Source organism: Giraffa tippelskirchi, chromosome 7, assembly GCF_054371585.1.
Source record: "Giraffa tippelskirchi isolate mGirTip1 chromosome 7, T2T-mGirTip1v1.2.pri, whole genome shotgun sequence".
NCBI lineage: Eukaryota > Metazoa > Chordata > Mammalia > Artiodactyla > Giraffidae > Giraffa > Giraffa tippelskirchi.
This window is the reverse complement of record NC_137281.1, coordinates 93050653-93071463: the sequence shown is the minus strand read 5'-3', so window position 1 is coordinate 93071463 and position 20811 is coordinate 93050653. Positions and strand designations below refer to the sequence as shown.

The following is a 20811-nucleotide window of genomic DNA, read 5'->3' as shown; positions in this document are numbered from 1 at the left end:
TGCACGGGCTTCTAACGTCGACACACAAAAGTTTACGGCCTCTTTGAGGAACCGATTTCCAAGCTAAGAGAACAAATGAAAGCGTTCGCTCATCTTTCAAAAAATATTTCTGCTCTTGATATGTTCGCCACTCTTCATCGGGTTCTCAGTAGTGAATACAGAATGTGACATCGGTTTTTCACACACGTAGGTTTTTGTCTTCCATTTCTGGAGAGTTATTTCCTCGTCTGACGTTTTATTTTCTTGATTTATTCATCTTCAATTTGCTACGGAACACCTCTTCTCTCCTAGCGACTGTTCTCTCCCTTTTAAAAGTAACCTGCATGGAAACCTGACTTTGCATTTTAGATTTTTAGGGTCTTTTTCGGTTATTCTGTCCCCCGTTACTCCCTCTGTACACTCACAGCCGAGGCCGCCGGCATCTGAGCTGAAAGCGCTCGTGGCGGGCTAGGAAAGAAGGGTGTCATGTTGGCGACAGGCTCCTGCTGGCGGCCAGCGAGCCCGCCGAGGTTAACGGGGGCGCCGGGGTCAGCGCCCTCGAAGTTGGGGGCCTCGGGCGGAGCCGCACCAGAGCCGCGGCGACCGCTCAACCGGAGCTCCCGGCAGTCCCGCTGCCTCCACCGGAAAAGAATCGCCTAATCTGTCGCGATCCCACGGAGATCTTGCTCTTCCCTGTTCAGTCTCCGCGAACGAGCGCGTCGCGGGGCCGACGAGAGGAAAAGCCCAGGCCTGGGGCGGAGGAGGAATGAAGGGCCGAGAGCCGGGGGGATTTCCTCCCGCGCTTCCCCCTCCAACGGGAGCGGAAAATGTGATTTGCTGTGCATTCCAGGCGCAGTTCCCTGGGGTGACCTCTCCCAGCCGGTCCGGGCGGGGGGAGCAGACAAAGAGGCGAGGCCGGCAGAGAGAGGGGACCCCGCGGGGAGGTAGGAGGGGTGCGGGGGGCGGGGGCAGTACCGGGAAAGGGGGCGGATAGCGGGTCCCGCGGCGGCGGCGGCGCCTGGCCAATGAAGAGGCGCGGCCCCGGGCGCCGCGCTCCGCCGCCGGCATTTAAACGGGAGACGGCGCGATGCCCCTCACTCGGTGCGCCCTCCGCGGACCGGGCGACCCAGTGTGCTGCAAGAGCGGTACTCTCTGTCCCGCTGAGCCCACGCCGAGCCCGGGCGGCTCTGGCCGCGGCCGCACACCGCGCCACGCGTCGAGAGCGCAGGCCCCGAAGGCCCGCCGCATTGACAGGTGAGCGCGGAGACGCAGGCGTGTGTATGTGTGTGTGTGTGTGTATGTGTGTGTAGGGGTCGGCAAACGACTCCTGCGTCCCGCTCGGTGCGCGACAGCCCTTACTGCGCGCAGGCCGAGGCCCCGCGTTCCCTGGGTGAACCCTAAAGAACCATCAAGGGGTCCTTCGTGGCCAAGGTCTTGGCTGCTTTGACCTCACCTTGTGCAGTGTGCAGGGCATGACTGGGAAAGAGGATGCTAAGAGCAAGAACCTCGCGTCCCATTGCCACCTCCTGGAGCTCCGCTAATACTCTGCTAGTGTGCGTGGCAGCCGTGCCTGCCAGGCGTGCCCGCTGGGTGAGGGCGCGGAGACTTTGCGTACAGAGCGCAGGAGCAGAAGGAGAATGAGCGCCGGAGAGTAGTGGGGAGCAGCAGGAACCTTCAGCTCGACCACAGACGACGGGGCAAGTTGCAACGAGAGGGTCCCCTATGTTTGAGGCGGGACTCTGGGTCTGGGGACTTCAGGGCGCGCCCGTCCGAGGTCTGTGACTGACCCTGCCGTGGGGTGGAAGATCCTGAGAATGAGCTATGTATCCATTTGCCTATCCTCAAGGTGAGATGGAGACTTGTGCAACGGCGGAGCTGCGGAGTTCAGCCGCGGCGGAAACCCGAGGGTGAGGTAACCGGACGGGTGAGGTACGGTGAGCCGTCCAGGACGCCGAGGCCCGCGAGCCCATGGTGCTCACACCGCATATACCACACACAAGTACTTGCGGGCTGCGCACTCTTGGGTGCTGCATTTCCTCTTCTAGATTCTTCCTGCCCCATGCGCGTCTCGACTGAACGGCGGACGTCCGGGCGCTGGGCAGTGACAATCCATTGGGTCCTAATTCCGCGAGTACCGCCCTAATAATTTGTGTCCGAGAGGACCCTGCAGCGTCTCGCTGCGCGGACGACCCAGGACTGGCAGCGGGAGGCTGGTCCCCGGCTTGGAAGCCCGGTCATCCCTCGTCTTCACCCGCCACTTTGCTGACCGCTCTGCAGCTCAGGGAGCAGGGTCGGGGGGCGGTGGGGTGTCGGGGGCCGTCACCTTGCCAGTTGGAGTTATTTGTAGATTTCTGGCTTGGGAAAAACAGACGCGCCACCGTTCTGACTTGCATTGTCTTCGGATCCCAGCACCGCCTTGGGGGGCGCCCCAGCCAGGCTTTTCCCAGAGCGGGGCGCTGATAAGGTACCCCGGGCGAAGCAGGGGGCAGACAGGAGTCTCTCCAGTGAAGCCCTGCCAGCGCGCCCAGAGCTGGCCCGAAGGGGCTCCCGGGTAGAATCTGGTGGCTGTTGCCTTCTCCTCCCCTTCCGTCTCTGAATCCCCGGCTCTTTTAGACAGAAATACAGCCTCGAAATTAGGGGTTAAAAGTCTCTTCTTAAATGGTACAAGGACAGAGGCGACCATCGGTAGGAAATTGGATCTCCGGCTGCAAAGAGCAGATCCAAGCGGTGAGCGCGTCTGTTTACGTTCCTCTTCGGGATGGTGCCAGGACACGAGTTGATTAAAATAATCTATTGTGTTAAGTGGGTCACCAGGGATTTAAACTGCCCCAGGGACCCCAGAGTAGTGGCTTTCTCTGACTGTACACACAAGATAAATAAATAGCGGAGAAGAGTTTAAGATAACCCCCATCCCAGGGCAAGGAGTCTTCTTTCACCCCATGGCTTTTCAGACCCCACGTCTTTTTCTTTTTTCTTTTTTTGAAAGAGGGGGACTTGAAAGGGTGGACTTTTCAAAGCAAGGAGAGAAGGAAGTATTTTCAGAAAACCACAGATTTTCCTCTCCTCCCTGGTACACTCCAGCTTACAACAGTAGGTGATCCAGTAACCATCACTGGATACATTGCACTCTGCAAATTGTTAGTATGATTTAATGATTTAAGGGCTCTCTAGAACTTGGTTGCTGGTTGTAGTGCTGTAGTGCCTGTGTGTATCTAACCCCCAGGTCATTGTAGGAATTAAAGTGTTTTGTAAACTTTGTAATTTCACAGGTTTCCTATTTTCTTAAAAGTTCATTTTGAGTGAAATGTTTTGCTAACCCATGCACGATCTATGGGAAATTCAAGTTGGCTAACCTAGTTTTAGGTGAATGGCCACACAGGGGAGAGTAGAAACCTATTACATTCCCACATCTCTGAATGAAAGCTGCCTGCCTTTTCTTTATACTGAAGCCCTTAAGGTTTAATTATTAAAAGTGATATAACGCCAAGAAATTTTATGCCACAAACCCCTCTCCCAAGAAATGCTTGTCAGCAGCAAAGCAGTGCAGAACAAAGTGAAGGACAGACGGAAAACCTAAACCTTCTATGTAAAAGGAGTGGGAGAGGTAGAGGAGGTGACTTAGCATCCAACTGAAAAGCACAGATCAGGCCAGTGTTATCAGCCTACGTCTTGCATCCAAAAGGAATTGTCTTTAGTTTTAACATATGCTCTTAGAAATGGGAAGTACAATAGTATTTCCTGGGATCAGAAAGGTTTTTTTTCTTCACATATGAACAAAACAGAGAATTATTTGAGTTACAATGTTCGTCAAATTTGATTGCACTAGAAACAAGTCCATGTGTCCCTTATTAAATACTGTGCTGTGTGTCCATAGAATAGTGCTTAAGGCCATGTGTTTGGGGGCTCAGAAGAATGGGACTGAAACCCCAACTTCCCCACGAGGGGCTGTGTGACCTTGGACAAACTCCTAACTTTTCAGAGTCTAGATCCCCTGGTCGGTAAAAGGAAAACGAAATTATCTACCTCCTATTTTGTTGTGAAAAATCAATTATAAAGTTCTGTCAGAATTGAGTGTATTGCCTCACATAGGGTTTAAAAATATAGGTAGCTCTTATTATGACTGATGGCATTTGGAGAGGCAGTAACATTTTAGGACCTCAAGGTGTTCCATAAGATGGTTCTGAAATTAAAGCCCAAGTCCTGCTCACACAGAGATCAACACACACATTTTACTACAACATAGAACCTGTGATTTGGCTGTCTCTCAATTGTGCCACTTAGTAAACATTTAACATTCATTACTTTCCAACTTGTTTCCTGTTGACCACAAAAATTGTATACTATCATTAACTTCACCAAAAAAGAATCTTCCAAGAGCCTGGAGAGCCCCTGAGATGCTTCTCTATGCCCTCTATGATGTTGGGCTCCAGCCTGACTTAGCCTGAGTGGTCTTCAACATAGAAAAGATGCAGTTAGTGTGCTTGCAGTACATACAGGAGAGATTTATCTTCTACTAGTTTGCCAACCATTTTGGTACAAATTGTCTGAAAACAGAAAATCAACCCAGTAGATTCTTAAGAACATCACTGCTCAATTTCTAAAATGTGACTATCTTTCTAAAAATTAAAGAGCCAATTAAAAATGCCCTTAAAGATTTAGTTCTGAGAAAAAGAAATAGGGTCTTCTATAATCAGGCCTGCACGTAGAGCCTTTGCTGTCATTTCCATCTTTTTCATTTTTTTAATGCTGGTGAGTAATTTGCTGTCATGCCTGTTGAAGAGCTTTCTAAAACATTGATCAGACATTCAGCCACAGACATCTGGCTTGCTGATCATTGTCTCCTCACTGTTAATCCCACTCAGCACTCCATTTAACTGATTACAAGCAGGTTGGTTAGCTAAAATGAGAAATACGGCGAGAAGAGTGCTGAAAGGAGCTGGCCTAAACTTTCCCAAAGACATTGAGGATATTAGAAACAGGTTACACATAACACTTTTATTCCTCATTCCCAGGAATTAGATGATTGTATTCTTATGGCCTGGAGAAGGTTAGAATAAATCACCATGACCTGCACAGGACAAAGGTGGCTGATATGGGTTATCTTTGGGCAGATGTTTGCTTTTGATCACTCAGGGTAACCTGAAGGAAAGCATCAGGAAGAGAAGACATACTTTGAGAGTATCTATGTCCTCTGGGACAAGTGGGTTAGAGGGCAGGACAGTGGTAAAGGGGGAAAAAGGTAGGGGTGGGTGGGTCTTGCTGGTGGGAAACAGTTGCAGAGAAAACTCACCATGAAAATATAATCACATGACTTGGTGAAGCAGAAATGCTTTGAGGGGAAGCTAAGGCAGCCTTTGGAAAGAAGAATATTATCTGCAAAGGAGAAAAAAGGGAGATCTTTGTAGGTGTCTGATGCACTCTGGATCCATGAGCTACAGCTTTAATTTAATAAGGTGAGTGGGTCATTTCAGAATGCAAGTTACCAGAAATGTTTTCAGCTCATGGTTGAACATGGGTGATAATCCATTAAGACCTAAATCTGGGTTGGCCTTTGCTTTTATTTTTTTTTATAATGGGACACTCTGCTAGATGTCAAGGTGAAGAATTTATCTGCAAGAAATTTACATTTTCTTGATTTCCCTCATGTCTAGATATTTATAGGCTGCAAATTATTTAGTGACAATACAATTGGAATTTCAAGAACACATCAGTCCTATTTCCTTCAATGCATAATCAAGATCTTTTGGTGTGGGGGGAGGTTGAGTGATTGACCATGATGACTTGACAGAGCCCTGGTACTACCACTAAGTATAGTTTTCATCCCCCCAGCCCCCACCTTACTCATGTGGGATATGCAGAGTTCTCATTGCTCTAAGAAGTTGAGGTCTCTGTTGACTGAGATTCATAAAGTTGTTTTTTTCTTCTCTCCAAATAACTAGTTATAAGATTTAAGAACTCAAAAGCTGAAGATATTTAAGAGTAAGCTTTAAATTTCTGTGTAGCCATTTCATAATATTTTTTCACACGTAATAAATCTTATTTTGAGAAAAAATTTACTTTTCTTAAAAACAATCTGTCCCTCTAGACCCCTTTTTCTTATGGGGTTTGCACACTCCCATAGGAACAGGAAGTTGGTCCAAATTAAAACAGAAAACCACAGTTAACTGATTTTGAATTTACTGCTTTACTCTTGGTTTCTGCCCAAGTGAATCCAATGGCTTCAATGGGAAAATAAACCCCACGGTGTTCTCCGGGGACCTGGTAAAAAGTAGTGGGTATTTGGAGTTTTCCTAGAAAAAGGAAGAGAAGTATTAAGAAGCTCCCAAGGCTAGGAGACAGAAATCAAAAGTTGGCTCTGCTCATCAGCTTGTGGGAATGCATTTTAAATGCAAAGAGCAGAAGTTTTGCTGGTCAGTGTGGTCCATGACAATCATCATTGAATAGAAGAGAGCCTACTCTGCCAGGAATGGAAGAGGAGGTAATGAATAAGCCCTTAGAACTCTCAAACTTGGTTCTATTTAATGACAGATGGAAAAATGCCAGATAGGAAAAGATGAATATAAAGAAGGTCCTAAGAGGTGAAGAGAAAGAAAACTGCATTTTTTGGATAGATGTTTGTGGGTAGGGCTGGCCGCTTAGCCCCATGACTCGAACCTGTCCTGTGAGGTCATCATACATTCCTGGTCAAGTCTCAGATTGGCCTCTGTGATGCTGGCTCTGCAGTCTTGCTCTGGAGGCTTCAGTTTTTCTGGAGGTCCCTTTTAGGAGTGATGGGGAAGATGGTGGGTGGAGGCCTAAGGCTGTCTTATGTGCTCCTCTTGGAAATGGGCAGAGACTGAATTTTAGTTTAGATCCTGGCCTGGAATTGAGTGAAGAACAGAGACTTTGAAAGCTTCCCAAATTCACGCTTTATTTGCTCGGGAGACTGGAATTGTCACGGCTCAAGTTATCCTGGTCTCTGGAGAAAATCAGACTGTTTTATAACTGGGTTGTCCTCATGAGCTATTTTTTTTTTTAAAGACAAAACAAGGAAATTAATTTTTTGTTGTTGTTGAGGCCAAAAAGGCTCTGTTTAAAGAACAGGGATGTTGTAACATAAACTGACAAAAGCCAGGGAGTCTGCAGTCAAAGCAGGAACTAAGTCACATTATCAGCTCCAAACTTGAACTTGCCCAAAAGTATTAGGTTAATGTTTAAAAGATGGTGCCATTTAAGAATATCTTGATTTTCATATTTAATTGTCTTAATTTGACATTATCCTTAGGGTTGCATGGTCTTTACTACAGGGCTTGCCCCTTAGAGGATATAGATTCTACCCTGCCTTTGTCTTTGAAAGGTAACTGCTCCAGCTACTAATTCCAGCCTGTATTGTTCCTAGGGGGGCATGATGAGGTTACTATTCAATTGCACTTAGTGGTTATCATGTGTCACACTGGTGGTCAGAAGGCAGCAGGCAAATGGATGCTTCACTGCTGTGTCCTTGGGTTCAGGACCACAATGGCAGTGCAAGACAGGGGAAGCCTCAGGATCCATCAGTCTCGCTGTTCTAGCCTGAGAAGGGAGGCTGTGAATTTGAAACTGCACTCATTGAAAAGAAAATCCTTTCACATTTTCACAGCGCCTTCCATGCCCCATAGATGCGGGTACCACAGACCTTGCTGTTCCAAGCTTGTTAGAAAGGCAGACCTACTGAATGACAATCTGCATTTTAACAATATCCCCGGGTGATTGTCTGCAAAATCAGGTTTGAGAAGCACTGTCCCAGGAGAATCTTAATACTCTGATTCTTCTCTCTTGCACCCTCCTTTTGAAATATATACTTCTCCTGTTCTTCCTTCTCTGTCTGCCCCACCTTCCCTGAATATACTGCTTTAAAATAGTCTTCTTTCTCTGATTTACATTCCTCATTCCATTCATTTTTCTCTCTCTCCATCTTTGCTTTCCTTTTTTTTTTCTTTTTGGTCAGTTTTCCTATAGCCTCCTCTTCTCTTATTTTAATTTTTTTTTGCCATTGTTCATATGCCATTGTTCCTGCTGACCCATATCTAACTCCAGACCCAGTCATAATAATTCACTATCATAAACTTACTCAACATATCTCTGGCACTTATCTATGTAAATATTTGCACACACCTGTTTTCTTGTGCCCATTTTCTACCTTGTAAATTTCATATACACATCCATGCACATACACACATATATGTGAAGGACATGTTTCATCATTTGGAAGTGTATCATGGTATTTGTTGTTGTTCAGTTACTAAGTTGTGTCCGACTCTTTGCAACCCCATGGATTGCAGCACACCAGGCTTTGTTGTCCTTCGCTGTCTCCCGGAGTTTGCTCAGATTCATGTCCATTGAGTCGGTGATGCGGTCTAACCATCTCATCCTCTGCCAGCCCCTTCTCCTTTTGCCTTCAAACTTTCCCAGCATCAGGGTCTTTTCCAAAGAGTCAGCTCTTCACATCAAAGTGGTCAAAGGATTAGAGCATCAGCTTCAGCATCAGTCCTTCCAATGAATATTCAGGGTTGATTTCCCTTAGGGTTGACTGGTTTGATCTCCTTGCAGTCCAAGGGATTCTCAAGAATCTTCTCCAGCACCACAATTCGAAAGCAGCAGTTCTGTGCTCTGCCTTCTTTATGGTCCAACTCTCATATCCATACATGACCACTGGAAAAAACCATAGCTTTGACTATATGGACCTTTGTCATCAAAGTGATGTCTTTGCTTTTTAATATGCTGTCTAGGTTTGTCATAGCTTTTCTTCTAAGAAACAAGCATCTTTTAATTTCATGGCTGTAGTCACCATCCACAGTGATTTGGGAGCCCAAGAAGAGAAAAATCTGTCCGTGCTTCTACTTTTTCACCTACTATTTGCCATGAAGTGATGGGACTGGATGCCATGATCTTTATTTTTTTAATGCTGAATTTCAAGCCAGCTTTTTCACTCTCTTCTTTCACCCTCATCAAGAGATTCTTTAGTTCCTCTTCACTTTCTGCCATTAGAGTAGTATCATCTGCACATCTGCACATCCTGGCAGTCTTGATTCCAGCTTGTGATTCATCTAGCCCAGCATTTTGCATGATGTACTCTGCATATAGATAAATAAGCAGAGGGACAATACACAGCCTTGTCCTCCTCCTTTCCCAATTTATAACCAGTCAGTTGTTCCATGTCCAGTGCTAACTGTTGCTTCTTGACCCACATACAGGTTTCTCAAGAGACAGGTAAGGTGGTCTGATACTTCCATCTCTTTAAGAATTTTTCAGTTTGTTGTGATCCAAACTGTCAAAGGCTTTAGCATAGTCAATGAACCAGAACTAGATGCTTTTCTGGAATTCTCTTGCTTTCTCTATGATCCAACGAATGTTGGCAGTTTGATCTCTGGTTTCTCTTCCTTTTCTAAATCCTGGTTGTACATCTGGAAGGTCTTGGTTCATGTACTGCTGAAGCCTAGCTTGAAGGATTTTGAGCAGAGTGACCTTGCTAGTATGTGAAACACACACAATTGTGCAGTAGTCTGAACATTCTTTGGCAATGACCTTCTTTGGGATTGGAATGAAAACTGACCTTTCCCAGTCCTGTGGCCACTGCTGAGTTTTCCAAACTTGCTGACATATTGGGGACTTCCCTGATGGCTCAGACAATAAAAAATATGCCTGCAATGCAGGAGACCTGGGTTCGATTTCTGGGTCAGTAAGATCCCCTGGAGAAGGGAATGACTATCCACTCCAGTATTCTTGCCTGGAGAATTCAGCCCATGGGGTCACAAAGAATCTGACATGACTCACAACTGAGCAACTTTTTTTGAGTGCAGCACTTTAACAGCATCAACTTTTAGAATTTTAAATAGCTCAACTGGAATTCCATCACCCCCATTCGCTTACTTTACACTTCAGGATGTCCAGCTCTAGGTGAGTGACCACACCATCATGGTTATCCTGGTCATTTTCTCTGCAGTTCTTCTGTGTATTCATGTCACCTGTTCTTAATCTCTTCTGCTTCTGGGAGGTCCTTACCATTTCTGTCCTTTATCATGCCCATCCTTGCATGAAATGTTCCCTTTATATCTTGAAGAGATTTCTAATCTTTCCCATTCTATTGTTTTCCTCTATTTCTTTGCATTTTTCACTTAAGCCCCCTGCCGCCCCACTTTTTAAAAAAATCTTCCCTTGTTATTCTCTGTAACTTTGCATTCATTTGGGTATATCTTTCCCTTTACCCTTGCCTTTCATGTCTCTGCTTTTCTCAGCTATTTGTAAAGCTTCCTTAGACAACCATTTTGCCTCCTTGCATTTCTTTTTCTTTGGGATGGTTTTGGTCCCTGCCTCTTGTACAATGTTTTGAACCTCCAACTGTAGTTCTTCAGGCACTCTACCAGATCTAATACCTTAACTCTATTGATCACCTCCACTGTATAATCATAGGGATTTGATTTAGGTCATACTTGAATGATATAGTGGTTTCCCCTACTTTCTTCAGTTTAAGCCTGAATTTTTCAAAGAGATGCTCATGATCTGAGCCACAGTCAGCTCACAGTCTTATTCTTGCTGACTGGATAGAGTTTCTCCATCTTCAGCTGCAAAGAACGTAATCAATCTGATTTCATTATTGACCATTTGGTGATGTCCATGTGTACAGCTGTCTCTTGGGTTGTTGGAAAAGGGTATTTGGCATGACCAGCATGTTTTCTTGACAAATCTCTGTTAGCCTTTGCCCTGCTTCATTTTGTACTCCAAGGCCAAACTTGCCTATTATTCCAGGTACCTCTTGACTTTACTTTTGCATTCCAATCCCCTATGATGAAAAGGACACTATTTTTTCTTTTTTTGGTGTTAGCTCCAGAAGGTGTTGTCAGTCTTCACAGAACTGGTCAGCTTCAGCTTCTTCAGCACCAGTGGTTGGGGCATAGACCTGGATTACTACGATGTTGAATGGTTTGCCTTGGAAATGCACCAAGATCATTCTGTCATTTTTGAGGTTGCACCCAAGTACTGCCTTTCAGATTCTTTTGTTGACTACGAAGGCTACTCCATTTCTTCTAAGGGATTCTTGCCCACAGTAGTAGATATAATGGTCATCTGAATTAAAGTCGCCCATTCCGGTCCATTTTAGTTCACAGATCCCTAAGATGTTGATGTTCAATCTTGCCATCTCCTGCCTGACCATGTCCAATTTACCTGATTTGTGGACCTAACATTCCAGGTTCCTATGTAATATTGTTCTTTACAGCATCGGAGTTTACTTTCACCACCAGACACATCCACAACTGAGCGTCATTTCTGCTTTGGCCCAGCCACTTCATTCTTTCTGAAGCTATTAGTAATTGCCCTCTGCTCTTCCCCAGTAGCATATTGGACACCTTCTGACCTGGGCAGGTTGCGGGGGATCATATTTTGGTGTCACATCTTTTTGCCTTTTTGTATGGTTCACAGGTGGGCTTCCCTGGTGGCTCAGTGGTTTAGAATCTGCTTGCAGTGCAGGAGACTCAGGAGATTCAGGTTCCATTCCTGAGTCAGGAAGATCTCCTATAGGAGGACATGGCAACCCACTCCAGTATTTTTGCCTGGAGAATCCCATGAACAGAAGAGCCACAAACAGTCCAACATGACTGAGTGAGTGAACACACACGGACTCTGTTCATGGGATTTTCAGGCAAGAACACTGGAGTGGATTGCCATTTCCTGCTGTAGGGGATCTTCCCCTACCCAAGGATTGAACCTGTGTCTCCTGAGTCTTCTGCATTGGCAGGCAGGTTCTTTACCACTCAGCCACCTTGGAAGTTCCAGTTGAGTCCATATCTTGGCTTATTTGCTGTATAACTCTGGATGAGCTAATACATGGCTTCATGGCTCAGAGGGTAACGAGAATAGCAGTACCTAATTCATGGAGATATTGTGAAAGCAAAAGAAATCACTTACATCAAGTGTTTACCAAGTGCCTGATAAATATTGGCTGTTTTATTAATGCTTTTGTTAATTAACTTTTCTGTTTTTCATGCCTCCTCTGTCTCCTCTCTTTAGCATGAGCCGCACAGCCTACACTGTGGGAGCCCTGCTTCTCCTCTTGGGGACCCTGTTGCCAGCTGCTGAGGGGAAAAAGAAGGGGTCCCAAGGGGCTATCCCCCCACCAGACAAGGCCCAGCACAATGACTCCGAGCAGACTCAGTCTCCCCAGCAGCCTGGCTCCAGGAACCGGGGGCGGGGCCAGGGGCGGGGCACTGCCATGCCCGGAGAGGAGGTGCTGGAGTCCAGCCAGGAGGCCCTGCATGTGACCGAGCGCAAATACCTGAAGCGAGACTGGTGCAAAACCCAGCCGCTGAAGCAGACCATCCATGAGGAGGGCTGCAACAGCCGCACCATCATCAACCGCTTCTGCTACGGCCAGTGCAACTCCTTCTACATCCCCAGGCACATCCGGAAGGAGGAGGGCTCCTTTCAGTCCTGCTCCTTTTGCAAGCCCAAGAAATTCACTACCATGATGGTCACGCTCAACTGTCCTGAACTCCAGCCACCCACCAAGAAGAAGAGGGTCACGCGTGTCAAGCAGTGTCGTTGCATATCCATCGATTTGGATTAAAGCCAGGCACACCCAGCCTGTCCTTGGGATGCAGGCCCCAGGCGGGCCCAGAAACAGACCTCAATCAACCTGCTTCTTACTTTGGCTTAAACCTAGAGGCAAGAAGGACCACCAGCTGCCTCCTCCCAGGAGCCTGCTAGTGCATAGTTTGTGTGCAGGAGTGTTCGTGGGTGCCTGTGGGTGTTTGCAGACACCAGAGGAAACACAGTCTCTGCTAGAGGGCACTTCCTAGTACATAAATGTATCTGCTTCCTTGCAGGATGACACAGAAAACCCAAGCTACTACCCCAGGCACTGTGGGAGGGTGGGTGGTGGGCAGGCTGTGGTCTGGGTCTGCCTCGGTCTTCCATGTGCCCTCCTGGGGACCAGATCCTCCCTTCCAAATGAATATTAATAGAGAGGCTTCTCTGAGGGCATGAGAACTGTTTTGTGCTGCCTTGGCCTTGAAAAAGATGTTTTACCCTGTGCTTGCTTCCTTCCTTCCTCTTCCGTCTCACAGTCCATCCCCTCTTGGGATCTCAGTGAGTATTTCTGTCCAGCACCTTCCCTGTCAAGGGTTCTAAAGCAACTTGCTTGACCATAGATGCAAATGTTTCCTATTTGGGGAAGACCTTTCAGACTCTGGGGGGAGCTGATGGTGCAAGGGCAAGAAGGATAGAGGGTTGAGAGAAGGGAGAGACTGCAGGTGAGGACCAGTTGGTCCAGCAAAATTCAGGCGGGAGATATTCAAGAGTGTGGAAAGGCCAAGCCCCAAACACAGTGAGACCCATGCTTTAGCAAATTTTCCCCTGATGTTTAAAGAAGAGAAATAGAATTGCCAAAAAATCATTAACTTTGGCAGTCACTGTGACTGTTGAAATTAGCTGTAACTCAATACCAAACTTAAAACATAAATATTGACCACTCCTATTTTCAGAACCAAGTGAGTGAAACCAAAGCAGCCCCTCCTGCTTTGCCCCTCAGATGGACAAAAGATGTAATTCAGAAACTCCTACAAAGGAATAGGAAAAAGACAAAAACCTCATAAGCAGAAGGTCTTATCTGTCCTTTTGGCTGGGTTATCATCACCTTTTCCCCAGTTCATTGTTTCTGTGTGTTGCTTCTGAGAACCACAACCCTGTGGGATAAAGATGCTGTCTCTGCTGAGTGTACCTGACAGAGAAGGACCCGGCTGAGATAAAAGAGTTTAGGACCTGCTCCTTTCCGCTCCTTCGGGGTCTCTTTTAGACATTGTTAGGAGATTGAGCTGGAAAGCAGAGCAGAGTAAGGCAAGGAAGGCAATTGCTTCTGGCTAAGGAGTAGTTAAAAGGCAGGGAGGAGATGTAAGGAGTATGACCTTCGCTTCTTCCTTCACCCTCTGAGGGTCTAAGGGAAACCCCAGTCAAGAAATCAGAGCATTTGCGTGCATTAGCTGTCCTACTGCTGTAGGACATTATAATGTAACATTATAGCTGCTCGGAACCTACCGGTAGTTGCTGTTCTCTGATTGAACTTGGGTTATTTGCAGTGCCTATTTAGGATTTATCTAATGGCCAGAGTGCAGGGTGGGGAAACCTTCCTGCATTTTGAATTTGGCCAACCTGCTTTCTTCAAGCCTGAGGTTTTATATGTAAACCACCCCACCCCCATACTCTTTTTGCCTTGCATCTTCTCAATCTCACCAGCCAAGTCATGTGTAACATGGGAAACAAATACCATGGACTTGCATTTAGGTTGCCCATGAAGGCTCTAGCGTTCAAAGAATCATTGCAACTAAAGAGGCTGCTTTTATTTTATTTTTGTTTTGGTCCAGTGCTCTCCCCACTAACAACTAAATAGGAACCATATTCTGAAGCAGAAAGTCATCTTGAACACCCAAAATATTGAGTCTAATTTTAAAACGTTGAAACTCACTACTGATGATTCTACACTAGGAGAATTTGTGCTAACATGTAGTCTATGCATTTCACATACACTGTAGCCCCTGCCCTAAATCCTTCTATCGTCCACATCCTCCAACAATAAAGCACAGAATGGATTTAATTAAGCATGCAAATACTAAGCTAGAATTTTGAGGGTGGGAGAGAAGAAAAGAAAGGAGAAGGAGCTGAAAATATACAACCACACTAGAGAGGAAAAATGACATTCAGAACCAGCAGACACCAAATCTCTTGCTGTTTTAACTGCCACAAGCTTGCAATTTTGTTAAAAAGAGATGACTTAAGTTGGCAGCAGGAATCTTCTTTTAGTAGCTTGTACCACAGGTTTGCATATAAGTCGGATTTGGCTTAAGTGAAGAGAATTTGCTCAAAATGAACTTCACTGGGATAATAAGCAACATAACTGCCCTAAAAGCACAGCAGTACCCAAAGAAGGGGATGTCTGCTTTTCTTTTTGTGCCTATATTAAGACGAGCCCAAGTCCCACACATCTTCCAACATTTATTGAAAGTGCCATATCTGTTAATATTGTATTGGAGTCACTGATGATGTAATGATATGTTTTTTTCATTACTATAGTAGAATTTTTTATGGCAAGATATTTGTGATCTAGATCTTTCCTATTAAAATAATGCCAAACATCAAATATGAATTTTATGATGTACACGTTGTGCTTGGCATTAAAAGAGAAAAACACACATCCTGTGTCTGTAAGTTGTTTTTTGTTATTGTAGTTTTGCAAAGTTAAAAATGTAAGTGAATAATCTGAAGGAAAGGATAATTTCCACTGTGTGGAATGTGAATAGTTAAACAAAAAGTTATGGTTATTTAATGTAATTATTAACTCAAATCCTTTGGTCACTGTGATTTCAAGCATTTTTTTTTTCTCCTTTATATGACTTCCTCTGAGTTGAACAAAGAAGAAGCTGGCACATTGTATGTTGTTGGAGGTTTTTATCAGGTCAGAGGGAAACAATAAAATCTTGACACATCTGAACATGCTTATAGAGTCAAGACCTGAGCTTTTATTTTTATAATTGAATGTTCCTTAAAGGTTAACATTTCTGAGGCATCCTAAGAGAGATCTTAAATGTTATTTTGTAAGAATTAAATGTGCATATACTAATAGCAAATAATAATGAATTGTCCACAAGTCCTTTTATGGAGAAAATCTAAAATAAAAAATGTATGTACAGAACATTTATAAATGACAAGTTAATGCTAAAGAGTGAAAGTAGTTCTACTGATTTGTCATTCTCAATATATTTAATATCAACTGCATTATGTATTATGTCTGCTTTAATCATTTGAAAAACAGAGAATTATGAAGACTGTGATCAAGGTCCTTTGCTGTCTATGAGGATAAGGGGGGATTTGGTAGTCTCATAAAAGCTAATTTGGTCGAAAGCAAAGTTTTATGAATCTGTAACTAGAATTTAACTTCACCTCAATAATGTTCTATATAACCTTTCCCAAAAAGCAACCAATAAATTGAACCTCTTCTCTGTTTGTGTGTGTGTTTCACTGGTAGTGTTCACAAGATAGAGCTGGGGCAGGGATTCACTTGTCATGGGAAGTGGGGTAGAAAATAGATCATGAGATCTCTTGTGATCTGAAAAGGAATTTATTTCCTCCATTCAGACTTTCCAGATCTCACTTGATTTCAGGAGTACACCTCAGGCAATGGCAGTTAGAGGCAGGGGAAAGCTGGTGAGCAGTAGAAAGTACCAACCTCTTCCCCAGAGCTAGAAAGAAGAGTTAAAATGCTTCTGCGAAGCCTTCAGATAGTGGAAGAATCATCACACTGAAATGGTAATAGCTTTATTCTTGAGGTATTCAAGGGAAAAAGGGGAGAAAGATTTGGGGCTCAGTAGAAGAAGGAGCTTTCTAACGATGAGAGTGATTCAGCAATGCAATGAGCTATCTTTGAGATAGTCAACTCCCTTGGAAATATCAAAACATATGCTTGATATCATTTGATGGGGATTTGAGGCATTGTGAGTTATTGCCCTGGTCATGCAATTGAATGAGTGGATTTCTGAGGTCCCTTCCTACTTAGATGTGCAATACAGGATTGCTGCTACATTTTGGTGCTCTAACAGTGATAATGAAAATGCCTATGCCAGACACTGTCAAGGCTTTTATTTTAATTATTTTCCACTTAATTTTCATAGTGACTCAACAATGTGTGTACCATTATGATCACTGCTAGGAAATAGTAAATTCTTGTCTTACTACAGCACCTGTGCCCTTAAACACTATGGAAAGTTGTGAGATTTTTCAACTTACCAGTTTGTTCTTTTAAGGATAGAGTGCAGCAGTTTAAAAACCGATCCAGTCTTGACTATTTGCATCTAATGATCAAGGCCACCCTGAGGTTGTATTGGCATCATCATCTTGATGGCATCATCAGGAACTCCTGTTCTGAAGCGTTCAAAGTCTCTTTGCCACCCCTTTTTGTCATGGCCTCCTTGGACTTTGAGTGGAAAAAAGGTGGCAAGTCCCCAAAAGACAGTGTCCTCAGAAAAATGACATGCACACCTAGGAGGTAATATCTGGACAGGGTTTGAAAAGGTAGTGGGACTGGAAAGAGAAATACGTTCTAGGTTTCAAAACAAGTATGTAATAGGACATCAGCAAAAATGTTGGAGTGAGAAGCATTGAAAATTCTTTCCTCCATAAAATCTTTGGAAATCTGCAAAAATAGAATCAAATATTTAGAACACTGGAAATTTACCTAAAGGCTTGCAGCAGTCTGAGGAGCGCTTATTGAAGAGAAAGACTGAATCTCGGTAACAATAGTGAGCGCTGTCGTACTGTAACTCGCCCTATTCTCATCTCCCTCTCCAGTTCCGTGGAAGCCTTGAAACCAACAGCCTGCAATTATGGTAAGCACCAGCAGTCTGACAGTCACTGGGAGAGGGAGAATGGGATTTGAGTTCTTTGAAAGCCAAATACCCAGAGAATTGTAATTATTTGACCTGTCTGTCAGGCCCTGGAGGCCCCACTTGCAAAGGTATCTTTACTTGACCTAATTGGAAACTGCCTAGTGTGAAAAGCCCTGTTGAAAACAATTAGAGGCAATTGATTATTTTTGCGGCCGCCTGAGGCAGTGGATAGCAATTGGGGCTCACAATAGGTTAAACAAAAAGCTTAAGAAGGAGACAGCAGAATGACATTTTGGGGGGCTTTGAAAAGCTTCAACATGTTACTGGAAATCTAGAAAGCCAAATCATTCATAGGGCTGTGTGCCTGCCCCAGGCTGTGAACAAGCTCAGGAAGAATCTGAGCAGGCCATAAGGTCTTACCTCAGGCTGACCTTGAGGCTCTGCACAGGCAGAAAGCAAAGGCAGGGCGGTCAGCTGCCTCGCTGAGTGTTGAAGGTGTGCCCCAATATTCACACAGAGCCCCTCAGCAAAGACTGGAAGACTTATTGGTTCCAAGTATTTGAGGAAATTACTGTTCAGCTATTAGCTGAACACTAAGCTAGCCAAGCAGAGGCTTTAGTGGCCATACACAACACAAAATATAGACTTTACACAGTTAGCTTGGAAAAGTTTCTAAAGAATGAAATAAATATTAACAAACAGCAGCAACAACAAATCCTGGGGACGGGGAGGGAGACTGATTTCAAAAGTCACCACATCATATTATTTAAAGTGCCCACTTTTCAACAGAAAATTGAAACATGCAAAAAATAAAATAAAATCCAAGAAAGTATGGCCCATACATAAGAAAAAAAAATAAAAAGAAACGGCCCCCTAGAAAGCTCAAACATTAGGCAAAAGCTTTGTCAACGTTTTAATATGTTCAAGAACTGAGAAAAACCATTTCTAAAGAATCTAAGGAAAATAGGAGAATGAAATCTCACTAAATTTGTAATATCAGTAAAGAGATAGAAATTATTGTAAAAAACAGAAATTTTGAAGCTGAAAAGTATTATAAGTAAAATAAAAATTTTACTGGAGGGGCTGCACAGCAGATTTGAGCTGGCAAAAGAAAATTGAGAAAACTTTACCCAGACTGATATGAGAGAAAGACTACTAAATCCAGGAAAAGAGGGAATAGTGCTATGAAACTTACAGAAATAAAAAGGACTATAAGAGAATACCATGAACAATTGTATGCCAATAAATTAGATAACTGAGGAAATGGACAAATTTCTAATATAAGCAAGTCTGATTCCATTTTTTTGATGTTTGACTACTTAAAATCTTTTAAGCCTCACTCCTCTCTTCCCCTTATGCCCCACATCTGATAAAGCTGATAAGAAAGACCAGGTTCTCTTTTATTTGTCTCTGATGAGATGATTAAACTAAACAAGAGCCCATCTCCTCCAGGTGGGAGCTCTCATCCCAGCATCATTCTCTAACCACTATAAAAACTCCACGTCAGCTTCCTTCTCCTGCTCTCTCAAGCCATTTTTCAGACCAGGTTGGGAGGCCTGCCCTGTTCTCTACAGAAAGCCTCTTTATGTGAGTAGTAAATCTTTTCGTATACTCTTGGGATGTTTGTGGTGTTATCGGTCTGAACCAAACTTTAGGTAAGATCCATTCTGTTTATGCAGGTGTTCACAACACCTAGAAACACACAAACTCCTGAAACTGACTCAAGAAGAAATAGATATTTGAATAGAATTATTGCAAATAAATGAGATTGTATTTGTAATTAAAAAAAAACTTTCCACAAAGAAAAGCCAAGACCATAAGCTTCACTGGTGAATTTACCAAATATTTAAAGAATTAATACCAATTCTTTATACCTCTTCTAAAAAAAAAATAGAAACACTTTCTCATCCTATGTACCCTGACAACCAAAACCATACAAAACATCATAAAAGAAAACTATAGACAAATATGTCTTATAAAGATGCAAAAATCCTCAGCAAAATAAGTAGGTGAATCCAGCAACATATAAAAAAGATTATACACCATGATTGAGTGAGATTTGCCCCAGGAATTTTAGGTTGGTTTAATCATAAATCAATGTAATAAAACATTAATAGAATATAGAAAAAAAAAAACCCCATACAGTCATACGGAAAAAACACTTGACAAAATACAACATCTTTTCATGATACAATCACTCAAAACACTAGGAATAAAAGGGAATTTCTGTAACCTGATAAAAAGGCATCTATGAAAAACCAACAAACTGATGTTAAAAGACTGAAAACTTTCCCCGGGAGGATATCTTTACCACTTCTTTTCAATGTTGTACTTGAGGCTGTAGCCCTGTAATTAGGCAAGGAAGGGAAAATAAAGTCATACAGATTAGAAAGGAAGAAGTAAAACTATTTCTATCTTCAGACAACATAAACTTGTATGTAGAAATCCTAAGGAATTGACAAAAAAAAAATATTAGCATTGCCTTAGTCCATTCAGGGGCTTCTTTCGTAGCTCAGTGGTAAAGAATCCTCATGCCAATTCAAGCTGATCCCTGGGTTGGGAAGATCCCCTGGAAAAGGAAACAGCAACCCACTCCAGTATTCTTGCCTGGGAAATCCCAAGGACAGGGAAGCCAAGTGGCTCCTGGGGTCCATGGGGTCGCAAAGAGTCAGACACAGCTGAGCAACTGAACAACAGTCCATTCAGGAACTGTAACAAAATACCATAGACTAGGTAGCTTATAAACATCAAACATTATTTCTTACAGTTTGGGAGGCTGGATATCCAAGTTCAGGGGGCTATCATGGTCTGGTGAGGGCTTGCTTTCAGGTCCCAATTTTTCATTGTGTCGTCATAGAGGGAAAGGGGCTAGGGATTATTTCTGGAGCCCCTTTTATAAGGTACTAATCTCATTCATGAAGTTTCCACTCTCCCAAAGGCCCCACGTATTCATTCCATTGTATTTGGGGGTTAGGATTTCAACCTATGAATTTGGGGTGATGGGCGGACACAAACATGCAGACCATAGCAAAAACTAATATCAAAGTTATGGGTACAAGATCAATATTCAAAAATTAACTGTCACCTATACACTAGCAATAAAAAAATCTGAAACAAATTTAAAAACTAATTCCATTTACAATAGCATCAAAAGAATAAAATACATAGGAAAACATTTGACAGAGGAAGTTTTATAATGAAACTATAAAACATTATTAAAGAATTTAGAAAACACCTAAAAAAATAGAAAGATGCTTTGTGTTCATGAATTAGAATTAATATTGCTATACAGATTCTACACAATCTCTACCAAAATCCTAATTGGCTTCTTTACATGAAATTTACATAAAGCCAATTACATGAATTTACAAGCCAATTTACATGAAAATGCAAAGAGCCCAGAATAGCCAAAACGTTCTAGAAAAAAGGACAAAGCTAAAGGACT

General features: G+C 43.5%; 1 protein-coding gene across 2 annotated transcripts; it reads left to right on the top strand.

The window, feature by feature from the left end:
• The first annotated feature begins 1064 nt into the window (after window positions 1–1064).
• On the top strand, window positions 1065–15987 carry GREM1 (gremlin 1, DAN family BMP antagonist). Of its 2 annotated transcripts, none has more exons than XM_081508184.1 (2): window positions 1065–1233; window positions 12004–15987. In XM_081508184.1, exons 1-2 carry the CDS (start codon window positions 1067–1069, stop codon window positions 12557–12559), a joined length of 723 nt encoding a protein of 240 aa, XP_081364310.1. In that variant the 5' UTR covers window positions 1065–1066; the 3' UTR covers window positions 12560–15987. The 2 variants fall into 2 exon arrangements, with proteins under 2 accessions (XP_081364310.1, XP_081364311.1); XM_081508185.1 differs by lacking the exon at window positions 1065–1233 and having other exon boundaries at window positions 12005–12031; window positions 12242–15987.
• Window positions 15988–20811: the final 4824 nt, after the last annotated feature.